Source organism: Lepisma saccharinum, chromosome 25, assembly GCF_977018435.1.
Source record: "Lepisma saccharinum chromosome 25, izLepSacc3.1, whole genome shotgun sequence".
Taxonomy (NCBI): Eukaryota; Metazoa; Arthropoda; class Insecta; order Zygentoma; family Lepismatidae; genus Lepisma; species Lepisma saccharinum.
The window spans coordinates 8,078,817-8,095,188 of NC_139253.1; the positions used below are offsets into that span (position 1 = coordinate 8,078,817).

The window sequence follows — 16,372 nt, forward strand, 5'->3', positions numbered from 1 at the left end:
TGCCTTTCCAAAAGCCATGTTGTGAATTTGAGATTATGTTGTTCTTTTTTTAAGAGGTTGTCAATTGTCTGTTCATTGCAGTTTCTATGATTGTAGAGAAGGGGGAAAGTAATGTTATGGGTTTGTAGTTACTTATGTCATGCTTATCACCCTTTTTGTATATTGGTTTAATTTTGCCACCTTTAATATGTCAGGGAAAACTACTGTGGAGAAGGATAGGTTAACTAGATAGCACAATGGATGGAGGATATGGGTAAGACTTTTCTGTATGACTGTCGAAGGTATATCATCCAGACTGGTGGACCATTTACTTTTCATATTTGAAATGATGTTTGCCATTTCTTTTTCAGTAATTGGTTGTAGGTACATTGATGTGCTACAGGATTTTACCTTTATTTGGGAATTGGTCTGATGTGGTTTTAGTTTGTTTATCTCTACTTGAGTGAGGTACTTGTTGAACATGTTTGCCACTGTCTTTTACGGTTAACTCATTGTGCTGCAGTGTGATGTTCTCATGTACTCTGTTGTTTCTGCCTAATTCTTTGTTTATTACATCCAACATAGCTTTGGATTTGTTGGAGGTGTTTGATATTAATTTGTCATTGTGCATTTTTTTCCTGCTTGGAGCACTTTTCTATATTGATTTTTATGTATTTACTGAAACATTCTTCAAAATTTTTAGTTGTTTTTGTGTTTTTTCTGGCTTTGTTAAGGAATCTCATTTTTTGGCTTGCTGTTTTTATTCCCGTTGTGATCCATGATTTGTCTTCCTGTTTTTGTTTCTTAACTCGTTGTTTTGGGAAAGCTATATCATAATAGTAGGAAAATGCATTATGGAATTTATCAAATGCCTGATTTACTGTACTGCACTCATATATATCTTTCCAGTTTTCTTTAGCAAGTAAGTGGTTGAAGTGCACATAATTATCGTAATTAAAAATTCACAACAATGCAAACAAGTAGCTACTACACTACTTATTTTATGAATTGTGTATCTATGGATGAGCTGGGTTAAGAATTAACCAAGAGGCAAGCAACTACAAGTTGCATTCTCTTGTTCACAATTACCTTAATAGTGCATTAGAGGATTATTGTAATTATCAGGGGCATTTTCCACTAGGCTATCCTAGGCTACAGCCTAGGGGCTGCAAGTCAAGGGACGTCACACAAAAATAAGACACTGAAGGGGCAGAAGTGACAAAAACCATCAACTATTAAAATTCCTTAATATTGTGATATAGCAAAATAAAACAACATGTCAAGTCCTTTTACTTGCTTATTTCATGAGAAAAGGTAGAAGGAAGGAGTTTGTAGCATTTAAATAACTTCTTACATCATAACCCTATTTTCAGCAAGTGTGGAAATAGTTTTAGGCGAGTGTATCTCTTGTTAAATCTAAGTGTACGTATTGTTTTATGGAAGTTTAATTAATAAATTTTAATAAGATGTGTCTACATTTTAAGGTTTACAAGTGTTGTTAATACAAAAAAGTAAAAACAGTAAAGTGCTCCCCTGTTCATAGCACCACGCCATGAAGGCGTATAGGGGATGTGGGGGTAACGCCCCACACTTTCTTGATCCGGTCGTGAGTGAGGGTGATGTGATCAGCATCACGCCCCTGACCGCCTTTACCCCCCAGGGTTTCCCCCAGGTACCCATGTTATTCGACGCTGGGTAATACAGAGCATGCAATTATTGGAAGTGAAGTACGATGACAACAAAACCATTAATAATATATATAATCATGGAGTCATTGGTTTGATACCCAGTGGAGACACACGTTTGTTTGCATCTCACTTTAAATTGTAGATTCAGTCCCAATTAGCCTAACTGTTGTAATTGTATGGGTTTTGTCCCTGTATTTACTGTTGGAGAATGTAACTCGGATGGCTGGCGTTTGAGCTGTAAGAGAATACACTTCATTGTTTAAGTAGAGCCTTAATGCTAAGTGAGAAGACCTGCAGGGTGTAGACACAATTAAGCACATAAGTAACAATAACAAGGTTTACAATAAGAAGAGTAGTTCTTGTTGATATATGTGCATAAAAGTGGACTTAAAACGAAACTTCTCAAATTCAATAACAATAATAACAACAACAACATTGGCAGTGCCCAAAACAAAGGATAGCCTGGGATCCCCCCAAATTTTGTAAATCCACCCCGGTTATTATTGCTTTTCAAAATTTTGACAGGGCTGTTGGCTGGGTGGTTCTGCTCCTTTGGTGGCTTTGTAATAGAAACTTCAAAGTTGACCAAGTTTACCTCTAGATCACTTCCATTAACTGCAGTGTATAGACAAGCATTTACGAGCTACTGGTAACTCGTGATCCCTGCTTTATGCAGTGCAGTGTTTGGAAAATTTTAATGGGGGAATTCTTGGAGCTTGTTTTGAAATTTAGCATATTATGTGAAACACACCCTCTCAAGGGTTAAAAATGTTCAATCAGAGGGAGGAATTCACCCATACAAATATATCTTGGGCTTTCCCAACTTCTCACACATCGAAGTTCATGAGTTACAACATTCGCATGCCTTAAACCTAAAACAATAATTATTTGTTACCATGGGCAGTTTTTCCGTGGAATGATGAATGAAGGGAATGAGTCATTCCCTTATAAAGCAGAGCACATGGTAATTTATTAACTCTGTTTTTGTTGTCAATTTATTTTTACAGTTTCATTCAAACTATTCTAATGTAGTCACATATCTTCTTCTAAGGGTTGTAAAAGCCACGAGAGGTTTCTCCTCGTCCGTATGTCGCTCACCCTCATGACACTTAGGGGAAAAGGAGCCCTCGGTAGGGTGACCAGACACACTCATTCAAAAAAGAGGACAAAGCATGGCAAAAAAGGAGGACAAAGCCCAAGAAAAGAGGACACCGCTGTCAAAACCACCACCTCTTCATAAAGATATAAATGGACCGGAGCTGACCGGAAGAGCGTTCCGGTTTCATGAATATCTGGAACTATCCCGTTCCGTCTCGTCATTGTCGTAATCGAAGATGAAAAACAGACAACAGCATGATAACGAAAGTAAAGCGTTCCATTTTGTGCAAATTTCCATTTTGAACCCTAGGCTGTGCCGAACAGAAATTTTTTGGTCGGGACAAAATCAGCACAGAAAATGTTTTTAAATACCTGCGATCGGGATGGGAAAAATTCGCAATTTCAGGACGGAAAATGTTCAAAATTTCCCGACACTGCGGAAATCTCGATTTCTACACGTCATATCCATCCATATCCATTGAGTGATATCTTTTTTTATTTCTGAAATAAAAAATAAATTCCAAGAAGTTTCAGACACTTACAATGCAGAAAACATCAAGAATTTATCACTTTTCAAAATGTCCATTTGGAATCCTGACTGTTCGGGATCGTTTAACCTATTTCCAAAACTGAATTAATATTTTATGTAGTTTAGGTTGGGACAAAAAATATAATTTTATTGCCGTGAACATTTTTGACACTTTCATCAACAGGGGAAAGTGACTGACTACACCACACTACATATTGGTGACTATACTATGTTCCCTCCCAGCTAGATCCGAGGGATCCACTGACCAACGACAGGTGCGGTCCTCCATTCATATTGGGGGTTAGGCGTAGAGCTGACAAGAAACAGCAATATGAGGCCATGGATGTTCCCCAGGTAAAATATTCCGGAGGTAAAATAGTCTTCCATTCGGATCTCTGGGCGGGGACTACTTTGGGAGATACCTGGACTAAGAATAAGATCTACGTTAAACCGAACCCAAGTGTTAGGTAATAATCATAATCTAATTATTGATAACAACTTGTTTGAACCAGTTTCCAAATTCAAGTACTTAGGAATAATACTAACAAATGAAAATGATATTAAGAAGGAAATTAAAAGCAGGTTTAATTCAAGAAATGCATGTTACTTTTCTCTTCATTTAATATCTAAGAAACTAAAAGTTAAAATATACAAAACAGTAATTTTGCCTGTATTATTATATGGATGCGAAACTTTGTCCCTTACAGTGAAAGAGGAAGAGAGAGAGAGAGAGAGAGAAAAGACATGAAGGAGAATATAGAGAATGGGAATAATAAAAGTCTGATAGAGAAAGGCAGAGAAAGAAAAGAGAACAGAAATAAAGAGAAGGAGACCGAGAATGAAAGAGAGAAGGGAAGAAAATATAAATAAAGAGAGAAAAGGAAAGAAAATAGAGATAGATATAATGAAACAGGGTCAGAAAGGAAGAAAGAAAAAGAAAAACCTTAGTATCGCGTATGCATGACTCGTAACGGATATGCAGAGATTGTATAACAGTACGCTCTCTTATGATACGGATAACATGTTTGGATAAAGTGATGGTAGATCAGCTCTCAGATGCTCAAATGATGATCCTTATGCATGGCTACATTCTCTGTGCAGCACATTCGCTATGACCGATGCTGTATACTCTTTCCAAAAAAGGAGGACATTTACGGATTTCGATAAAATCCGCCCGGACGCCGGACAGACACCTAAAAAGGAGGTCATGTCCGGATAAAAGAGGACGTCTGGTCACCTTAGCCCTCGGCCATACGCTCCGTGCCTCGGCATTCTTTGTACATCTTCGGCATAGGGAACGCATGACCGTGACTCATTCCAGCCTCACAGTTTCTTACGAGTTAAATGTGCCTAAAAAATATTTATATTGTAATATTTTCTCTTCATTTACAGCGAATTTTGTGTTGTGAGTTAACCTTGTGAATTTAATGTGCGCTATTCCTGGAATTTGTACGAAAAACATATATTTAAAAATCACACTTAACAGTTGGCCAAATCACTGCGCTAATGGACTTGAAGGGAATGAATCCGCAGAACTCATTCCGCGTCTTGCGGCAGCTAGCTAATGGTGCTGGGGAAACACTCTTCGTCCAGGGGCTGAGATCGAGAAGTTTCGAATGCTTGATTTAAACTCTACCGGATGTAATTAAGAAGAAAAAAAAAACATGCTCATTTTAATCCAGACCAATGTGGAATAATAGTTTGGTTGCAGCTTGCAGATGAGCATTAAAACTCTGCTGTTGGCTTTGCGTCCTATTTTCAAATGCGTCTTTCTTTGAGATCCACTTTATACACAGATAGGCTAATAGGGACTGGACCTATAGTTGAAAGTTGGAATCGAATCACTATGTACCTCCACCGGTTATCGATTCAAGACCCCTTAATTACAAGGCAACAGTGTTACCACTATGCCATCCGTGAGGCTCCATCTTTAAATAAAGAGGGTGTGTGGAGCAGTTGACACTAACAAATTACTTAAAGCATTCCAAACTCACATCCGCACTGAAAATCTGATTGCAGCATTTGAAACTATGAGAATAGACCAACAAGGTCAAGAGCGGAAACTGGAGATCATGAATGAAAATGAGAAGTTAAAGTTTTTACAACTAGTTAATAAAAAGAACGAGAAAAAAGGTTTTTTTTAAGACACTTTCTGTTCTTTGAAATTAAGTTAGTTGTCAACATTTTGTTTTCGCTCGTCTCAGAAGGAAAATAAGTGTCGCTTATTCCTGAGATAAATATATCTAGAAGGGAGTACAAGAAGTTTTCTTTTATTTTAAGAAAAGCGCCTCGTCATCTTCTGTTTTCTTTCAAGTTATGTGTGTTGATTGTTTTCAACGATTCCAGTGTCTAGTGCTAGTGTCATTTTCAGCACTTCGCCGAATTCACAGTTACTGTAGAAATACCCAAGAGCAGCAATTGAGAAGAAGCTAAAACTGAAATGAAAATGAAGATGGATTCTACAATCTAGTAATAGAATAATTCATAGAGTTAATAATAATAATAATAATAATAATATAATGCTTGTTTTAATTTCTTACGGCTTGTGCTTCCCTTGCTGTAAAATTCACGGACCGCCCCTGTTTGTTACATATTAGTACTCACTTGAACTTTTATTCTTGCATAGGAGAACCCATAGGTTAGGGTATGTTGTGTCATCTGACCCACAAATAGGTTTTTCTGTTTCATCCGTTACGGCCAACCAGCATGGATCTTCACACGATCCTTTGAATACAACTTCAATCTTTTCTGTAAAATAGAAGATGGCAGTTACTTTTATTTGAATAACAAAATATCAATGTAAAGAGTATTCTGTAGTTTAGAAGGTGGTCATAGTACTTACAGGGTCATATATCAACATTGAAACCAAAGCATGGTAAAATATATGTAAAATCTACAATTTTACCAAACCTTGGTCTAAAATCCACTTCACACTTTAATATCTGCCTTGTATATCTGGTGGAGACACACACACACTCTGGTGGCGATTGGGTTCCAAAACTGGGAGGGCAAGATGCCAAAACTGGGGGGCAAAGACAGTTTATTTCCCTATGTAGATAAGTTTTACCACAGTACGGAGGCAAAGATGACAAAAAGTAGGAGGGCAACTGCTACCCCCCCCCCCAATCGCCGCCAGTGCGACACACACATGTGGGTAGGGTGTTGTCCTACGTCGCTGAGAAACTTTCATACCATGTAGGGAACATCAAGGCAAACAACGTTTCTTGATGTTTTGCTCATTTTCAATACAATAAATCCTCGAGGGAAAAAAGGCATTTTGTATGCTGTGTATGCAGTCTCGTGACATTGAGCCAACCTCCATGGTCGAATGGTTAGAGCAGCATGCTACGATGGCAGAGGGCCTGGGTTTGTATTCCAGTCTCTTCATCAGTTTCATTATGCTCATCCTCATCTTCACAATTAGCCAAAAGTGGAAATTTGAAGTAAAATAAACCAATTTATCTTGCAAAATTATTGTAAGAAATTGAGGCATGTGTACCAGAGTTAGAATCTAGAGTTCATCCTTTATGTGCCATTTAGTGACCAAAGCAGAAAATTTAGTTGAAAATAATAGATTGATTAGCAAAACGTCTAATATCAAAACTAGTACAAATGAGAAATCCAAGTCAACTATCCTATTTCAGACCACACAACAAAGGTTATACTAATGCCATCAGAGCTTATTGAAAATAAAGATGCACTTCTGAATTGCTCTATTTCTTGAAAGGTGATCATTTTGGTCAGCATAACTTTTCATAATCTTGATATTGACATGGGACTTATAGATTGAAATCTGAAATATAGCATTCCTTGAAATTGTTCTATCGTGCTTGAGGTTAATATAGAAACACTACACAAAGAGTAACTAAAAGCATTAAAATGTAACACAAATTACTTAGTAAAGCAATGTAGAGGAAATTCCAATGATCAAATTATCTGAATCAAAAATAGTTCAAGTTTCTGCATCAAACTTTAAAATTTTTATCATATATGTAAGCATAAGAACTGTGTAGTCACAATAATCTAAACTAAACAACATTGTAGTTCCATTTGAGACTTGCAACAGCTAATTTCAAACACAACTAGAGTTATCAATGCCTTGTGCACTTCTGTTTGTGTCAACTTACCATCTGGAAGAGCAAGTTGATTCATGCATTCCAGAACCTGTGAATTTTTATAGGTTCTTCCATCCGACCCACAAAGGGGATCCAATGGTCCATCCTCGTACCGGGAACAATCAACTTCTGGAACTGGTAATGGCGTGGTGCTCTCCTCTACAACATTATCTAAAATAAAAGCAAATTAGAGCAATTTATATATTGCGGAATTTATTCTCAATGGATTTTATAGTTATCTATTAATGTAAGAGGAATAGATAGGGGTCATGTATTTCAGCCCTTACAAAAACAAAGCAAAAGAAAAGTGTCTACAGAGAGTTTCTTTCAGATGGGGTCATGGCTGGATGAGACCTTTGGAGTTGGTCTGCTGCAGCAGTCATGGGATTCTGTCCATTTTCCTTTTTCTCTTTCTTTTTACTTCCCTCTATCTCTTTCAGTTTCTTTATTTCTTCCTCTTCTAATCTCTTTCTTTATTCCTCTTTGTCTCTTTCTATTTATTTTCCCTCTCTCAATCTCTTCCTATGTTCTATTCTTTGTTTTGTTTTCTTTAATTCTCCCTTTCTTTGTTTCTTTTTTCCTTCAACTCTGACTTTATCTCTCTATCCCTCTTTCTCTTTCCATCTCTCTCTGCCATTTTCTCTATCCCAACTTTTTTCTCTCATTTTCTCTCTGCCTGTCTTTCTCTCTATCTCCCTTCTTTTTCTCAATTTCTTTGCCTCTGTATCTCCCACCTTTGTCTCTGTCTATACCCCTCACTCTGTCCCCCTCTTTCTCCCCCTTTCTCTCTCTCTCTCTCTCTCTCTCTCTCTCTCTCTCTCTCTCTCTCTGTGTGTGTGTGTGTGTGTGTATGTAATTCTGAAAATTTCTCATGTAAGGCATTTTGCTGGGCTAAGACCACTTAACGGTGGGTGAGGCTCCTGCTACAGAGGTACCATGAGAAGACAAGGGTACCATGAGAACACAAGAAGGTGTTTCAGGATCTTGCAGTAAAGAAGGCAAAATCCTACACAGAAACGCACGCACCCTCCTAACGATGTGCTAAGTTGCCTGGAGAATGTATGTTCCGGCCAACACTTTTCCAAGGAAGCCTCTGGGCTTCTTTATTAGCACACTGCATTGCATGATGTTCTCGTCAGAAGCGGGGAAGATTGCCTGTTTGGGGGTGGGGAAGATAATGACGTAATCTAGCAACCCACATGTCCCAGGTAAAGTACGTGTCTCGGTTTCCCAACAACTGTGGGAGTGGAATTCTAATCACCATCTTGGAATCCACGCAAGGTCATTTCCTGGCGAGTGGGAGGGAATATAATCCCGAACAAGGGCAACGTTTCATCTCTACGTTCAGATCTGCGCAGTGTTTTGCATTCTATGGATATTCAAAGGAAAGCAGAAACGTCAACTTTTGAGATACATTGGGTGCACTAAAGTCGCAGATTTGTTTTATAATTTTATGTAATAATGTACGTTGATCAGACACTAGTGTACCGTACCAATGATTTATTTCTGGAGAGGCTGGAATTGTAAAGGTGGATAGTTTAAAGCTGCTTTCTATGGGGGCGGCATATACAATAAGGTATTTCGTATATTAAAACTTTCCACTCTCAAAAATGGCAATTGGGGAGTCATTTTAAGGCGAATTTACATTTGCCACTCTGATTTATTCCAAGTAATTCATTGGATTTTTTTTGAAAATGTTAATTTTTCAAAATTTGGGAGGGGTCCCTTCAACCCCCCTCTGAGTACGCCAGTGTGTCCAGAAAATGTGGAATTTTAAATTCTTTAAAAATCCTTCCAGGTGAGAGGAATTCACTAGTATTTATAGTGGTCGATTTGCCTCTTCTTACTCAAATGCCTATTTCGAAGATAAATACAGGGCTATTGTAAATGATCTTCCCGATTTCAAAGTTTAATAACTCACGTTTATATATTCACAATGACATGCAACTTATGTTAAATTAAAGAAAAACTCGAAAAGTTTTTTTTTTTTTACATACATACGTTTTATGTTCCACGTCAAAGATGCTCAATATGAGTGCCTTTTGTAATTCGGCACACATCAATCCGATAGTCAAATTCTTGCCACACACATTTTTAGTGTCTAATCCGAAAAAATTATGAAAAATCAAAGTGTAAATAATACAGGACAAGATGTAACAAAATGAAATATTTTGATACCACTCAGTAATTAAGTTGTAATCAAGATGAAACATTTTGTTTTCGTAAGCGCAGGGATTTCATTTCTAAAATAAAATATAATAACAGGCAAATTATTGGGTGGGCTCGAGCCCCACAGGTCCATATAAGTCAGTGATTAAAACCATTATTATTTCTTGCAAAAGGCAATAAGGATGATGCGGTCAATCCACCACCTCTAGCGACGCATATGTGAAAGATGTTGATTGATTGATTTAGTTTATTTTACGTCGCTTTCCTGCCACTTTTGGCTCATCGCGACGATGAAGATGAGTGATAATATGATGACATTGATGAAGAAACACTCACAAAAAATACCCAGGCCGGGGTTCGGACCCAAGACCCCTGGCGTCGTACACTTTGCTAACCACCCCGTCACGGAGGTCCGCGAACTGGGGGATAGCATCCCCCGCGTTCCCCCCACTTAGAATACTGTTTCCGCGGGGAAAGCAAGACATCCCTTCCCCCCCAAGTACTGCTTCAAATTTAAAATTTGAGGATGATATATTCATTTTCAAGGGCAATTGCCCTCACCATACGTCCATGATAATTGTTATTATTGGTTATTATTATTATTATTGCTAATAATTAGTTTTATATCAGTAAATTGTTTAACCTGTATCGTCGGAAAGATGTTTAACTTAGTATTTTTATCTTTATATTTATTTTCCTCTCTCAATCGCTTCCTTTATTCTATTCTTTCATATTTCTTAATTCTACCTTTCTCTATTTCATTCTTCCTTCAACTCTGCTTTGTCTTTATCTCTCCTTCGTTCTCTCTCTCTCTCTCTCTCTCTCTCTCTTTCGTTCTCTCTCTCTCTCTCTCTCTCTCTCTCCACTCTGTCACTTTCTCTGTATGTCTTTCTCTCTATTTCCCCCCCTCTGGCCTCCCCGATGGCGCAGTGGTAGCATTATCGCCTTGTAATCAAGGGGTCCCGGGTTCGATACCCGGTGGAGGCACAAGTGGTTCGGATCCTACTTTAAACTGTAGGTCCAGTCCCGATCAGCCTTAGTGTGCATAAAGTGGACTTAAAACACCAATTCAACCAACCAACCAAATCAACCAACTATTTCCCCCCTCTATCTCTCTCTTTTGACCTTTTTAAAGTTATAGGTTGATATTCATTTTCCATGGGGCAACTGTCCCTTTGCCCCACCAGACACCCGTGCTAATTTTTATTATCGGGTATATTATTATTGTTATTGCGTGCCTCAAATAAATATCTACAGACTGACAGACTCACAAAAATGCATTGTGGTATTTCCCCATGTGGCCTGGCCTATAGACTTACCATAAAGAAAACTTATCCTTTCCCTGCAATATTGATAGGTTAAGCTCTACAACACAACACAAGATATCGCTTTCAGCGAAAGCGCATACAAATTTATTGATTGTGTTTCTATTCCCTTACAGTACATGATGAACACCTTCATCCTTTGTCGGTGTTCTTTAGTCCTAGACTGGGATTCCATGTGAAAAAGAACGCAGGAGGCAAGTGTTTCTCTGGCAACAGAATCCTGCAGCTTTCACTCTCCTCAATGTTCCTCTTATTTTCACTTTATTGCTTAATGGCTGTTGCATACACTAACGAGGTCACCCTTGAGTGAAGTTTCCTTGGCAAGATGCAGGTATCTCCAATAAGTCATTATATGAGGCTCTTTGAAGACTGGTATTCGAATTGAAGAGTGGAAGTAAGGTAATTACATTTCTTTTCCCAACTTCTATATGTTTAATTTAGTTCACAACCAGACAGAGGCGAGCCGTGCACGTAACCCGCTGTTACCTCCTGTAACAGTTAAAAATAAGAGAAGCTTAAATATGTTTTAATTCTACCAAAAATGTGTTACGTACCCAATAGGACCAAATAATGTAAATAGTTTGCCAAAGCGGAACAGAGATGGCAGCACCAGGCGGGCAAGATTAAGAATTAATATAATATATGTGAATAACTATATAAATAAGAACAAAGCAGATTGGAAAGATGAAAAACAATAGAATCTACTATAAGAAGATAAAGAATAAATATAAAAGAAATAAATTAATGTATATACGTGATAAATCAAACCAGTGATCATTCAAAATCCATATTCCTGTCATCCTTCAAAGCTGCTTCTGCATATTGTTGGAATGCGCTGCCACCAGATGTTACCTCGTGTGCGACATATAACAGCTTTAAAAGGGCAGTAACAAAAGTACTTCTACATGAGCAAGGACAAATCCTCAGTACACATGACTAGATTCAGCATGCTTACGTTGAAATCAAAACAAAAAAATGAGCAGATTCGAACCCAAGATGAACATTTTGATGTGTGTGAATGAGAAAAATTGTTCTTTATCTTTTTAGTGTGTTAATTACTGAAATATTTAGAAGTGAAAATGTAATGGAATTCGTATGTTATAGTAGTAATTGTATTTTGTCTGTTTTATTGTAGTAGATTTTGCGGGTTAAGTGGTAGAGCAGCCACAGGCTGAACTTCGCCCATGAATAAAGAAATTCTAAATTCTAAATTCTAAATATGTAAATTGATCAGAAAACTAAAGAAGTCAAAGCACTGATAAAAATTTGTGTCAACAAATATTCCATCTGTCTCATTGATTTACCATTCCCATAGCGGAAATGTTGTTTACATCAGCGGTTGCGCGTTACAGCCGTAGCACCTACTTGGATGCGTGTGTCAGTCGTTTGGCACCAAGTATACACTCTGTTGTACCCAGTTAGTGTTGGCGCGTTCCAATCGCAGTCGCAAGGGAGGAGATTAGTGTATTTCCCAAAGCTTAAGGGAAAAGTTCGAAAAAGGATATATGAATTCATAAATCGTCAAAAATCTGAAATAGAAGGAAGTCCAGATTCAGACCGTCCATTAAGGAGGAAGTCCAGATCCAGACCGTCCGTTACGAAGGAAGTCCAGATAGAAATATACAAATTGAAGAAAAGAAATAATAAAAAACATATTGAGATAAAACTTGACTATAGATGAGAATTATAGAGAAAAGTAGCTCATCATGTAAATATTCTATCCATGTATCCTTGTTTATATAATATATTCGTTTAAACGTCTCCATTGGAAGGAATCCTGTCTGGTTTCGTTGTCTACAAAGAACCCTACCCTGTAGATATTCTAGCTGAGGTTTAAGATTAAGATTCATGCACCTTGCACCAAATTGGAGGTAGCATATGCTTAAAAAATTAGCAAGAGAACGCGGCAGAGATTTGTAGTCTTCCATGGACGACGATAAACAGCACGGGTCTGCCTTGACGGGCCCAGTTGTTTCCGCTGGGTGGAGGAAGTTGCATGGCAGGGTGAGACTCCGGATAGAGGACACTGACTTCCAACACGAGGGGTAGGAAATAACAAGGGCGGGTTGCCTATACCGCGTTTGTTAGAACCTGTCCCGTTTCCCGCGCTAGCGATCGCTCGACAGTTTCGGTGCCAATGAGAAACCAGGAAAAAATCGTCTGCTGGGCAGCGAGGAGCGAATGGATGCCAGAAGAGAGGCACTTACGTAGACGCTGTTGCGACGTTGCGTATTTTAATTGGCTGCCTGGCTTTGACTTTCCCCAGCACGGAGAAAAGCCAGCGACCAGCTAGCGCGAGAACCGGGACAGGTTGTAACAAACGCGGTATATATTAGGGAGCCCTTGTTACTGGAGACGAGGAATGGAAACAGCTCGTGGAAATCCATCCCCTGCGCTTCACGTCATCTGCTGTACGACGCCACTGAAGACTCGAGTGGTAGGCCGTGTATTTACACGTAAAAACAAGAGTTTACGCACGACAGAGACAATTGTAACCCCTTGGAACTAATATGTGCATCACGTTGAAACGTTTCTTTTCCATTGCTTTTCTGGCTCCTCAAGTGAAACCTGGCAACTGCATAAATTCACGTGTTGTTGTGTGTGGAGGCACATTCCACAGTTGTTCGGATCCCACTTTAGACTGTAGGTCCAGTCCTGATAAGCCTATCTGTGCATAAAGTGGACTGAAAACAACGATACAATTCTGTTGTTGTTGTTGTGTGTGTTTAACCCCGCTTCCCTACATATTTTGAAAAAGCTGGGCGCAACAATAAGATGAATGGTGATTAGAAGAAAAATACAGGGAGGCAATAATCGCGGTCATATAATTTAACTTTACCCAGATGGGCAACGTTGAAGCGGCGCTTCCAGCTATCATGTAGATTTGTATTTGTTTGTTCAGTGTACAGCAGCAGAAAAAAAATCTCTGACAGTCGATTAGATGTTTGTGGTATGTGCACCATAACTGCAACAACAGTTCTTAGGAATTATTTCCTCGTGGAAAATATAACCACCAATTCATGTACTATAGAGGCATTTCAAGCTCAGCGGATCTTTTGAAGATTACAACTTCTTGTTGAATAAAATTAATGACTTGTTCAAATCTCGAACTTGAAAAGTTTATAGAATTCGCCTAGCGGAGAATTGTTTTACTGCGGATGTGTCGTGTTCTATTATTAGTCTTAATTAATCGAAAAAATCAATTACGAGTCAGCATATTAGAAACCATGAACACAATATAATTCCGTTTCGAGTCGTCTAAGCCCCTATAATAATAATAATACAGAGCATTCCCTGACATTCGCTACGAGACTCGGCGGCAAGCGGCCCGGCATCAGCGCTTGTCTTTCCCGGTGAACGGGTCCGCGACAGTCGCTTATATTAAACCTCGTAAAAAGGTTTAGAGTAACAGGGTCAGTTCTGAATAAAAGTGGAAAGAAAAATGGGGAAATAAAGTATACAAAGACAATCCGCACACCATCCGTGAGTTAAAAGAGAGTATTGTACGAGAAATCGGGAGAATTACAGTAGACGAACTTGCACGTGTAAATGCCAATTTCCTTCGAATATGCCAGGAATGTGTTGCAGCAGAGGGACATCATTTTCAACACCTTCTGTAGTCAAGGTTAGTACACAATATGAAAACTGTAATTTTAATAGCCGACTCTAGCGACTGTCGCTGACCCGTTCACCGGGAAAGACGAAGCGCTGATGCCGGGCAGCTTGCCGCCGAGTCTCGTAGAGAATGTCAGGGAATGCTCTGTAGAATTAGCAAGGTGATTGTTACATTGACCGATAACACTTCCACGAAAACTACGTCACGCCACTGCAACCAGAGTAAGACGACTTCCGTGGCGGAGTGGTTAGCACAGCGCGCTACGACGACAGGGGTCACGTGTTCGAGTCCCGGTATGAGCATGGGTGTTCTTTGTAATATCATCGCTCAACTTCATCGTCACGATCAGCTAAATGTGGCAGACAGGAGACGCTTAATAACAAAAATGAAACCAAATGAGCGTGGTGATTGCAGCAACTTCTTGAGTGAATTTAAATAAAATCTGCAAAGCATGCTTAATCCGTAAATGACCCAATTTTCCCTCTCTTTTAGTCCCTTTCTGAGAGTTCTTTGTGTACAGAAAACTTGTCGAGCTAAGATGCTAAATAGAAAGCAGGTTTCAGCAAGAATAAATAAACGCCGAGCGGTAACATGTGAAGTGTTGATTCTGATGTCCAGTTCATTTTCCTCCACGTCCTTATCAAGTTGCTGATCAATGCTGGACTTTCTTCTCATTCCATTTGCGTTGTGCTACGTTTCTGTTCCAGAAAAGTGGAACGCTTGTCTATTTTCAAACGACATCAGCTTAATTCATGCTATTTGTATTCCAGTTGGTTTTCTTTAGAAATGAGATGAGCAAAAGTGGTGAGTGAAGGCCAACCAAAAAAAGTATTCTCCTGCACAGACTATAAAGAATCAGTGTTGCCAGGGCAGATTGATGGAAAAGAGTTAAATTGCACCCAAATAGATCTAAATATCACATTCAAGGGGCATATTTACTAGTGATGGTATCGAGACAAGATGAGACATAGCAGTGTCTCGTTCTCGTCTCGAATTTAAAGCTTCGTCTTTCTCCCGATTCGACCTTGAAGGGCAAGTTTCGTTGTCGTCGTGGTCTCGGTCTCGAGTCTCGAAATGCAGGGTGAGTCAAAAGTCCATTAACACCCTCTATAAAATGTAAAGGAGTTATGCTGAGTACAATTGATTGGTCATGATAGAAACAGGTTGAGCCTAGGGGGGAACCCCAGTTGTGTGTGTGTCAAGCCGAGGTCCACCATATTGTTGGCCGCCATATTGAATTCAACAAAAAAATTTAAATGGGAAGGGGCAGCGGCGAAGATATAGTACAAGCAATGCAAGCACTACTTGCACTATTAAAATATTATTTAATGTACTTAATGTTTTAGCCATATTCATAGTTTCCATCGCAATCGATTTCACAAGATTTTACGGCCTCAAACTCCTTCAGCAGCCCATTGCAAGCATCAGACTCTCTGCTTGCGCCGCCGACAAGGGGAACCTATGCACCCAAAGGATCATATGGCGAAGCGTGAAATCTTGTTGGGGAAACGGGCCTCAACCCTCACAAAAAAGCTGAGCTTCTTATGGCCGTGTGCACGAACGAAGATCAAATTTTAAACTCGGATCGGGAAAAGATCACTGGAAAATTCCGTTGCACGAAGACGGTTCAACACTTGATCGCGATCTAGGAACATCAAAACGAGTTTATCTTCTGATCGGCCATTCGCCATCGTTTTGGTGTCTGATCCTGGTTTACGATACTGACGCTTCGACTGCAGGCAGTTGTTTTAGAATATAAAAAGAGCAGAAAGTGATATCGAGGGCTTGCAAACGCTAGAGATATTGGATGTACAGTGTCTCTCAAAAGTTTTAGGACAACGACATTTTAAACT

At 39.1% G+C, this 16,372-nt stretch overlaps 1 protein-coding gene across 1 annotated transcript in view; it reads right to left on the bottom strand.

Moving 5' to 3' along the window:
* The window catches only part of LOC145978582 (serine protease inhibitor dipetalogastin-like), a 40,355-nt gene that overhangs the window by 14,724 nt on the left and 9,259 nt on the right, over positions 1–16,372 (bottom strand). Inside the window, exons 2-3 of the mRNA XM_083111286.1 lie at positions 7,422–7,580; positions 5,899–6,042 (exon numbers count right to left, since the gene is read on the bottom strand). Coding sequence (XP_082967412.1) covers positions 5,899–6,042; positions 7,422–7,580 — 303 coding nt within the window. The remainder of the gene's footprint in view (positions 1–5,898; positions 6,043–7,421; positions 7,581–16,372) is intronic.